Here is an 11,219-nt window from a genome sequence, read left to right on the forward strand (position 1 = left end):
AAAAGAGTAGCCCAAAACAAACAAACTTCGCATAAACCTACACGAGGGCTATCTGCGCTAGCCATCCCTAATTTAGCAGTGTAAGACTAGAGAGACTGCAGCTAGTCATTACCACCCACAGCCAACTCTTAAGATACTCTTGTTACCAACGAATAGTCACATTATAACGCCCCCACGGCTGAAAGGGCGAGCATGTTTGGTGTGACTGGGATTCGAACCCGCGACCCGTAGATTGCGAGTCGAGCACCCTAACCACCTGGCCATGCCGGGCCGCATTTGTACTGAGAGGCAGATGTTTTTAGGGAATTATATTGAAGGATTAGTACAGCTTCTGATCTGTATTGAAAGATTAGTACAGATATTGTTTAGTGAGTGACTATTAAAGGGGAGCATTTGCATTGGCAGACAGATATTTTTAGAAATTTGTATAGAAGTATGTATACAGGTACTGATTTGTATAGAATGATAAGTACACTTACTGATATATATAACAATGAATAAGTGTACTTGAATAGGTTTCGAAAAATGAATAAAACGAAGATTTTAACCAAATATCCATATGGTTCATTTTTTCTGAAATGTTGATTTATTCAGTTTTCTTTATTTGTTTGTAGGAAAATTTGGCAGATGCATCTTTTTAACTTCTAATAGTTCTGTAGCTTCAAAAATTAGGTTGGCGATAGATAGTGTACGAATTTTCAGAAAAAGTAATACAATCGTCATCCCTGTGGGAAAATTTCGAGGTCTCAAAGCAGCCGACGGACGTGACGTCCGGAAAACGTCGTGTTCCCTTATCTCGGTCCAAGGCTGAAAGCTATTGAAACAACATTTTTGGTGTTTAAGAAATCTTACATTTTTCACGTACGAAACTAGGCCAGTGCGTCAACCTGCTTTAGATGGTTCAACGGTATTGGTACGTCAGTACATGTAAGTCTATAAAGCTCTTCTTAAATGGATTCTACAAGTTGAAACAATAGTTCAACAGTATTGATGCGTCATTACATGCAAGTCAATAAAGCTATTCTTAAATGGATTCTACAAGTTGAAACAATAGTTCAACAGTATTGATAAATCATTACATGTAAGTCAATAATGCTATTTTTAAATGGATTCTTCAAGTTGAAACAATAGTTCAACAGTATTGGTACGTCATTACATGTAAGTCAATAAAGCTATTCTTAAATGGATTCTACAAGTTGAAACAATAGTTCAACAGTATTGATAAGTCATTACATGTAAGTCAATAATGCTATTATTAAATGGATTCTACAAGTTGAAACAATAGTTCAATAGTCTTGGTACGTCATTACATGTAAGTAAATAAAGCTATTCTTAAATGGATTCTACAAGTTGAAACAATGGTTCAACTTTATTGATAGGTCATTACATGTAACAATATTTCAACAGTATTGGCATCTCATTATATATAAATCAATAAAGCACGTCTTAAAGGGATTCTACAAGTCGAAACAAGAGGCTTCAATTAAAGAGCGTAAATTATTTTCATAATGGTTTGTATGCAGTGAAATAAGGTTACGCTTCGAAATAAAAATATACATTAAGGTAGATGTGTATATATGTTTTTTTTATAAATTATCAATTAATATTATCTATATAAAAGTTTTCATGAGTTTAAAAACTTGATGTAATCGAGGCACACCACTTCTAATTATACTTATTTCCATCAAGAACCTTTATTTAAAGAAAATTGAAAATGTGGTGTAAAAGAAATAAACGTTATTTTACTATTTAGCAATTATATTAAAACTACACACCAAAAATAATGATTTCCATTAATAATATTTTGGCCTTTGACAAACGTCAAATATTTGTACCCTGCCTGAATCAGTTTGGTTCCACAGTCAATAACGTATGGATACAAGGGGAGAGTAAAGGGAAAAAAAACTAAGAAGTTTCTCATTGAAACTCATGAAAATGTCGCCTTTTTATTATTCCAGAAATCAAACTTAAAAATAGAAATAAATAAGGGATTCGAAATATTCAAAGTTTTATCAAATGTTTCTTCTAAGAAGTATTATCGTTAACGACATCGAAGTATTGAGTTTTGTGATTTAACGAATGCAGCACTCGTTTGAAAACGGATATTATGTGACATGATTTTATTTAAAAACGTTGTTACAAACACAACACATAGACTTGGTTCTCGGTTTTGAAAGATCGTAACAAGCTACAGGTGATTAACTAGTGTTTGTTTGTTTAAGTGCGCAGTAACACAATTGGTATACCACTGTAATTCATCAACAAAGACCTTAAAAAGAAATCGCTTAACATTATTTGCTGCCAAACCAATGAAACGAAACTGCAATGCGTCAAACTACTTATAAATGTTAAACGGTTTTATAGTGCGTAACAATAGTAAATAGAACATAACGAAACAATAGAGGGAGTGGTGGTGTATACGCCTTTTACAAGCCGGCGAAGACTAATTACAGTTATGCTTGTCATAAGACATTATTATTAGGCCTATTACATTTTTAAAGACTACATTCTTAATCTAATCCCTTAGGAATTTTGAAGAATTAGAAGAGCGTATAGCAACAATATTTCAACCACAAATAGTCTTCCGATCACTAATGTGCTTATTCTATTCCAGCCGGCCTGAAGAGCTCTGGATTGAGAGTTATATCTAGTTATAGCTTTCCTTATGATATACGTATGCCTTTCCGTAAATAAAAACTGGTCTCTAAATTGTTGAGTAGTTAAATAGTTTTTATTTGTATGGCTGTTTCTTATAGTTTTTTTTATAACAAGACGGAACCGAGAATGATGTTTGGCAGTCATGCACGAGTGAAGCTTCTCCTAGCGGTCTGCAGTGTTTTCACCATCTATAGCAGTACTTTCTCTGAACGACGCATTAGACAAGAATGGTTTCGTTTCCTTCCCGCCCCTCCAGGCCGACGGCCAGCATGTGCAGAATCTGGAAGAACGTACTGTGAACATGCCATCAACTATCCAACGTAAGACACTGCACATCTTATACGACAATGTTAAGATATTAGCTGAAAATAATAAAATATCCTTTTAAACTACAGAGCAAGGTTGTACACTTCCTGAAACCTTTTCACGTTACTTAGTTCGTAGTTTCTTTGATATGGTAACCCCTTTTATCTGTTTTTCCTGACAAGTTTCGATGTTGCTAAAAGATAGAATTTTACAAAGAATACATGACGAACACTTTTGTAGAATATGGAGTTTGTAACAATTCAGGCCCGGCATGGCCAGGTGGTTAGGGAGCTCGACTCGCACTCTGCGGGTTCAAATCCTCGTCCCACCAAACATGCTCGTCCTTTCGCTCGTGGGGGCATTATAATGCAACGGTCGATTCCACTACTCGTTGGTAAAAGAGTAGCCCAAGAGTTGACGGTGGGTGGTGATGACTAGCTGCCTTCCCTCTAGCCTTACACTGCTAAATTAGGGACGGTTTGCGCAGATAGCCCTCGTATAGCTTTGCGCGAAATTCATAACAAACAAACAGCAATTCTTTCTAACTTAGTTTATACAAACAAATTTATGTCTGTCTTTTTGAATACTAATGTTCGATAATCCTAATATTCATAACAAACAAACATCAATTCTTTCAAACTTAGTTTATACAAACAAATTTATGTCTGTCTTTTTGAATACTAATGTTCGATAATCCTAATATTCATAACAAACAAACAACAATTCTTTCAAACTTAGTTTATACAAACAAATTTATGTCTGTCTTTTTGAATACTAATGTTCGATAATCCTAATATTTATAGTTTTGGAACAACTTTTTTATTTTGATTACAAATACTTTTAAAAAAACATCAGGCAATCATTTAAAAGTATTCTCTTTGTTTTGTTAAGCACAAAGTTACACAGTGGGCTATTTGTGCTGTGCCCACATCGGGTATCTAAACCCGATTTTTAGCATTATAAGTCTTCAGATTTACCGATGAGCCACCGGAAATATTTAAAAGTTTCACGCCCATTTTATTTGTAGTTATTGAAAATATTACACCCATTTCACTTGTAATTATTATAATAAGTATCACACCCATTTCAACTGTATTTTCAATCTAAACGACCCCTTAAGCCGGTTCAGACATAGAACTGCTGACAAAGGGAGGTCAACCAATTAGTAACACTTATCGCTTACGTGACGACTCTTAACAGGAATGACTGTCACAGTTGCATAGCCCCTCAGCTTTATAACAGCGGAATGTCTTCAGCGGTATATCACAGCTCAAACATTGGATCTGCCGATCTGCAGCTCGACATGCTAACCACAAGGCCACTCCCGTCTCTTATTGTCTCATCAGACATGAAATTCAACTAATTTTACGAAGTGTACCGAAGTCAATCTTTACACCGATAAAAAACAACAACAATCTGTATTAGTGGTAAAGTCAGTTCAGCGAAAAACCGTTCAGTTCGATACATAGTTACTAAATTTTAACATTTCGACATATTTCTTTACAGAGATGTCGTCACATCAGTATTAAGAGGAATTTCAGGAAAAAGATTTAACGTGTCTTCCATTTTTGTGGACGAACGAGAAGGACTACAGGAGCCACCAGAAGATCTTCTAGGTGGACCCCCGAGTAAACCCAGGTCAAAGAGGTCTTTCTCTACAGGCACACATGGATCACTAGCTTCCTCGTGTTGCCAAAAGAACACGCTTGCTCCAAAAGTGGCACTGAACAAAAGACATCAATGGCGCTTTGTTGCATCCCACGTTATAACACAACGAGGTATTGTTGAACAGAAAGTGTCTATTATGCCATGCCAGTGAGTATATTTTTTACACCTTGTTCTCAGCTTACTTACGTTTTAATTTTATTTGTTTGTTGTCAAACCCAAAGCTAAGCAATAGGATATCTGTGCTCTGCTCACCTCGGGTATCGAAACCCGATTTCTTTCGTTATAAGCCTTCAGACTTACCGCTGAAAAAATTGGGGAAGGGGTATTTATGTTTTAAACTAAATAAAACCAGGATTTCAAAGTTTTAATGTCCGAACTTTATAAATTAACAGGGAAAACTTTGATAACCGACAGTTTAATTCTTTATGCCTCTCTGACGTTAGTTTTTGGAGTTCTGAAAAACATGTATGTGGTTATAGGTATCCTCATACGTAGTGTTCTAGTGATAGTGATTTCTGTCATTTGGGTTTAGTAACATAAAGATTGTTGGATATTAAATACGCATAAAACACACGACTTTTCCTGTTTGTATTGGACTGAACGTAACAACTTTATCGAGTCTTGCTCTTACATTGTATATATTCGGAAAGCCATTCTTTAAACAAGACTGGAATAGTATTTAAAACTTTATAGTAAATTATTATCTTACAACCAACATTGAATTTCACATAAAATATATAAAGATATTCCTATTTAGGCATACGATTCAAATTTAAAATTGGCTCATATGAAAATTCTCGGCTTATTAAAAACAGTTTTAACACTATTTTTACATCAAAGTGCTTCTGGGTCCATTACTTTGTTAATTACAAGATCCATAATAACATAGAAGTCATACAAAAAAAAAATGATGCATTCTACATAGAAAATGTGATACACCCAACGTTAAAATGGGTACACAATTAAAATCGTTTTTAAATGTGTACCCATTTAACATTGTGTGTTATTTATTATCTTAACGTTATACACAAGCGCCAAGAAACAATACATCTGTAGTATATGAAGAGTGTTCGTCCCATATTGACCTCATAGGCAGTGACTTGTCACTTAAATTACAATACTTTATACTGTCATGTACCCATCCTTTAAACTTAGGAATGCTGTTGGATAATTGGTCTTTTTTTTGTATATAACTTAAATAATATCATGTACAGCAAAAATTTATGGACTGTGAAACGTTGAGTAAACGTAAAATGTATAGGTTAATTGTTAATTCTGTTAAGAGTAGTTTGTCCTTGGTTTAGGTATAACTTTGGCTAGTGAGAAAAAGTGTAGAGTGACATACAAATGATTATGAAATAGGGCGGAGTGGGTCATTATGGGTGTGTACAATAAAGAATTGTAAACTACGAAAAAAACGTTTACAGGTATTTGGATGGATAATGATCTGTAGAATAATAACAATTTTCTCAACGTTGGAAGATGTATATCTTCTAGTAATGCTATTGGTCAATACTGAATCAGCAAGTTTTTAGTAATGCTATTGGTCGGTGCTGAGTCAGCACGTTTTCAAGTCCAATGTAATCACAAATTTAATCTTTTGACAACAAATATTGTCTACACGGATTTCGTATAGTAGCTGTTTTCAATTTTTTTTTCACTGTAAACGTTAATAATTCGTTCCTTTTCACCCAGTAAAATAGCAGATATTGCTATTGTTGACCATTTGATTATGTATAAATTATTAGTACTTAAATTGTTTTAGTCAACTTTGTTTTTCTCCATATTTCTAAGGGTGCTTAGTTTTTTGAAGGAAGTCAAATTACTTTACTAAGACGTCTAATGTTTCTATTTTTGTTTAAGGAAAGAAAGTTGTTTCCTCGCTTGATAACCAGGATACTCCTGTAGACCGAAGCTTGTGAACACGGACTACATGTTCTATAAAAAAAAAATATACGGGACGCATTGTCAACTTCTCAAAAGTCATACAGAAAATTATGGAATTATTTTTTTCATAAGTTATATGAAACCTGTAGAACAAATAATAAATAGCGATTAGTGTAAATATACATGCAGAGGGTTGAACACGTTATATAAAAAAAATAAACAAATATGCAACTAAGCAAGTCTCGTAACAGTTACAGCCAATATATAGTCATGGTAGAACGGAATGTATCATAACTACATTTTGGCATTGTTTGGCGTTCGTAGGTAGCGTAATGCCATCGAAAATTGATCGTTATGGAGTCCTTTCCGATGTAAAATATTCAAAGACTCAAATAATAAAGATGTATCCAAATCGGAGACTTAGAATTTCCAAGATAGGGATACCCCTTGTGCTTAATAGCATTCGAAAACAAAGAAATGTCGATGAACTTATGATATCAGGACCATCTAGAAAGAGACCTACAATAAGCCGTACCCTAACCTTGGTAAGCACTGTGTGGCATATTGTAACAAGTGTACATTTAGAAACAGATAGATCAGTGGAAAAGGCCATTTCTGTGCCCCATAATCAAGAAGAATCCCGTCTGTAAAATTGACATTAGTCACATGTACTCAAGCTGCTTCCACGACATATCCGTTCTACTGTCGCATATCTATAGATTTCTGTGCGATTGGAATGCTGAAAGGAAGCTGGGAACTCGTAGCTCTCGTACACTAGATGGCTTATAGAAAACAAGCAGGGAGCAGTTGTTTGCTTTTGACACGACAGCCTAAAACGGGACCTTTGTAATGTAAACGACGTTGGAGGGGTATTGTCAAGATGCACAGTCGTCAGATAGAGCTTGACCGGACGTGGCGACATGGACTATAACAATGTGTTGAGGCTCCAAAATCGTTTAAATATAACGTACTCAACCAATGTATATTATAAAAAAGGGCTAAACTTATTTTATAAGAACGATTTACAAATTTTAATGTAAGGGCATGTCGCTACAGGTGTGAGACATGGCACTTTGAACCACATGTTTAGTACCTATAATATATATATTTGGTTTACCATGTATTCCCAACTACTCGATAGTACAATGCCCCACTGGTAGACAGACATGTGGATGGAGAAAATGTCACACCCCTTTCCAAGGAAAAATATTCAAATAGCGAGACTTTTAAATCATATCTAATCAAAACCACCTTAGGTGTGAAAAAAGGTGCGGCCACAATAAATTTTAGAGTGAGACTTACGAGAATGAAAAAAACTGCTAAATTTTGTCTTATTAAGGAGATACTTCCAACTCCTTTATAATGGATTTTTGTAGGGAGTCGAAAGGCTCTCTTTCGAAGCTATAGCCTTCTTCTGCTGAAGATAGTGTTGTTCCGGACAGGCTTTGGGTGTAGTTATGAATCCCCATATATTTAAACGCTCTATTTATGAAAGTTTTTCCACTTCCAAAAATAATACGAGAATTCTTTTCTTCAACATGTTGTGCCTTTTGGCTCTATCAACATACACAGTAGTGTGTCGTGTGGCCACAACAACCCGTACAACAAACTGTGTTATTAATAGGAGTGATAGTTTAGTAATTTTCCACTTTCTTTAGCTCGGACTGTAGTAATCCAAACTATTCCATATATTCACTGGAAGTGCTCTAGTGGACACTTACTTTACATATCAAATTTCAAGGCAATCCATTAAGAAACACACGAGATATAAAATCTCCACTTTTGATTGAATTTCTTCAATTATTTTCTTCTTCTTCGCAACGATCACACTGAAAAGATATTTGATAATGACACATATTTTGATGAATTTTATTCCATTTTTGTAAACTAATATATGTTTATATCCTACAATTAGTTGTCAAATTTGGTCTGACTATAAGTCACAAGTGCAAAGGTATTCAAGAAAAACTGCTAAATTTTGACCCAATTTTTTGCGCACGCCCACACAAAAAGTCGAGTGAGCTATCGGTCTCAAATTGTTACCACAGTTTCATCTAAGATTAAAAGTAGATCAGTTTTAGTTTCTTATCATTCGGATTAAATACAACTTTTTTAAAGAGGAAAACTACCACCATATATATATTTCAATAAATCTGGTTGGTTCTGTAAAGTATAGACTCGTTCCGAATAATAGGGTGGAATTGCAACAATACCATTATACAAGACCACATAGCTGTTTAATCACTTAATGCAGCTCGAATAGACATCTGTGTTTCTGGACTGCTTAAACGTGGTTTTGGATATTGTTGAAAAACGACTTTCACATACTATGGTCGGTTCGTGGAAATTTTGATAAGATGTGTATTCATGACCATCAGATTGAGAACAATGGAGGAAATACTTTCATGAGCAGCATAGGATCATAATTTTATGTATGGCTTCTCTACTAGGTAGTGAAATATTTGTTTTGATAATCCTCTGGGTACGAGGATTTCTGTTTGTTGTTATTGTTGTTGTTTGGTTAAAATGACGTTCGTAAATTTTGTGATCAAATTTGTGGTAAATTATCCTGTAAGCTCTATGAGACTGGATACCAGCTGCTTTGAGTGCATTTTATTTTAGAGTAGGGACAAAAAATGTTATAATATATCGCTAGGTCCTAGTTTTCTTGGATTCAATCTTAAATAAGTTGGTGTCTTTTCTGCAGTTTTTGTTGTTTTGACATCACTTATAACAAACACTTTTGCTTGCTCAATAAGGTTTAATGGATTGGGCAAGGCAGTTTCAATCAGGTGTATAGTCACTGTCATGAATAAAAAAAAACATTTTTTTAACTACTGTAGTTAACCAGTTGCTAAACTGCATCAACGTGCTTGGATTGCATCCTGTTGGCCAAAATATATTTCCCAAAGTCGCACACAAAATACCTGATTAATTATTAATGTCTTTTCTCAAAATATATACTAAATCATACCAAAGTAATTTTTGGTTTTGGCACATTTTTGTTTTAACTTTCTGTTCATGCAAAAAAACTTTAATAAACGTCAGCACGAATTAATTAGTGTACGTAAAAAAGCACACTGTATAAAGGTTTGATGCCTAACAACTGGCAATCGCAGACTAAACAGACTCGCATCCAGTCAACAGAAACACATTTCTTGGTTGTTTGTTATTAAGCACAAAGCTACACAAAGGGCTATCTGTGCTCTGCCCACCACGGGTATCGAAACCCGGTTTGTAGCGGTATAAGCCCGCAAACATACCGCTGTGCCACATTTCTTGGAAAATAATTACATTAAAAAATAAGACCCAGGTAAAACTAAAGGCTAATAAGAGTGCTTAGATCTATGAATGTGCATGTTGTCCAATGAGAGCTTAAGAAACATGTCTTGTAGACAAGCAAAATGGAAATGTTTATTTATAGGATCATGTGTAAATATGAATATTGGATCAAACTGTATTCGTGTGTGATTAGTAATAACAACTTCTAAAAACATCAAAATATCTTCGACAGACGTCAAATAAAAACATAGTGGTCAAGAATCCTGTACTCTTTGTTTATATTAATGATACAGTTAAATATACGTTTATCTTTGAAAACATTTACCTTTTACTTGCCATTGACAATTGAATGTTTCTACTAATCGCTCAACTTATGAAAAAGAAAATGAAAAGTTTGGTATTAAACTAAAACAGAATAGACGTAAATTGTGTGATTCAAAACATTGTCGAAAGAAATAAAAACTTAGTATGTCAGAGGTGAGACAATTACACGGTCAAGAAAAACCTGACCAGTAATTTTTATCCCACGTCAGCATGTATATTAGAAAAGTTTTAATGCAGCTCTTCAGGTGTTGTGTGGGCCAACATGGGTGTTATGGTGCCCGTAACTATGGATACAATTCTTTAGATGTTGTGGGGGCTAACATGTGTGTTATGTAGGTCATAACTATGGATACAACCTTTTATGTGTCGTGTGGGCCAACAAGTGTGTTAGGTAGTTCGCAACTATAGATAAAACCTGTTAGATGTTGTTTGAGTCAACATGTGCATTAGATACTAATTTATAACATTAGTTATGATTATAACTATTTTAATGTTAGTTAGTTATAAGCTACAGTTACTTAGTTATGGCTACTGAACTACGGCTACTAAGTTGTGGCTGCTAAGTTCTAAAGTACTGTTACTAAGTTACAGCTTAGTTACGACTACTAAGTTACACCTACTAATCTATAAGTACTAAGTTACTGCTTATTAAAAAAAGTAAGTCATCAGCAATCTATATTTTTTAAAAGTCTTACTGTAAAAATTGGAAAACAACAAAGGTAAAACTGGTTCTGGTTCGGTTTTTTAGGGCAGATTTTCTAGCCGTTTCTCATAAAGTAAATAAGACTGCAGTTGTGATATCATATAGGGTTGAATTACACAGGCCTGCGAATATAAACTTCATGAATAATAACGGATTTTCCATAATTCAGCTACGCAGATGTCGAAAATAATATTCATTTTTGTCTATCACATAAAGATTTTTTACAAATCGGGAATAAAAAACTCTTACTTAAATCAAATTATTATTTCGTTTACTACAATGAACATTTTTTATTATTGTGTGTGTTTCTTGTCGGTTCTAGAACGATCGATAATACTTACGTCGCGATTGGTTTAGAGAAATCTATAGCCAGTGGTTGTCAACATTTTAA

The 11,219-nt window shown here is 34.4% G+C and overlaps 1 protein-coding gene across 1 annotated transcript in view; it reads left to right on the forward strand.

Moving 5' to 3' along the window:
* Positions 1–11,219, forward strand: part of LOC106478523 — a 20,733-nt gene that overhangs the window by 7,571 nt on the left and 1,943 nt on the right. The window contains exons 2-3 of the mRNA XM_022382140.1: positions 2,758–2,978; positions 4,471–4,779. Coding sequence (XP_022237848.1) covers positions 2,785–2,978; positions 4,471–4,779 — 503 coding nt within the window. The 5' untranslated portion in view covers positions 2,758–2,784. The remainder of the gene's footprint in view (positions 1–2,757; positions 2,979–4,470; positions 4,780–11,219) is intronic.

This window comes from Limulus polyphemus, unplaced genomic scaffold (assembly GCF_000517525.1).
Source record: "Limulus polyphemus unplaced genomic scaffold, Limulus_polyphemus-2.1.2 Scaffold220, whole genome shotgun sequence".
Classification (NCBI taxonomy): domain Eukaryota; kingdom Metazoa; phylum Arthropoda; class Merostomata; order Xiphosura; family Limulidae; genus Limulus; species Limulus polyphemus.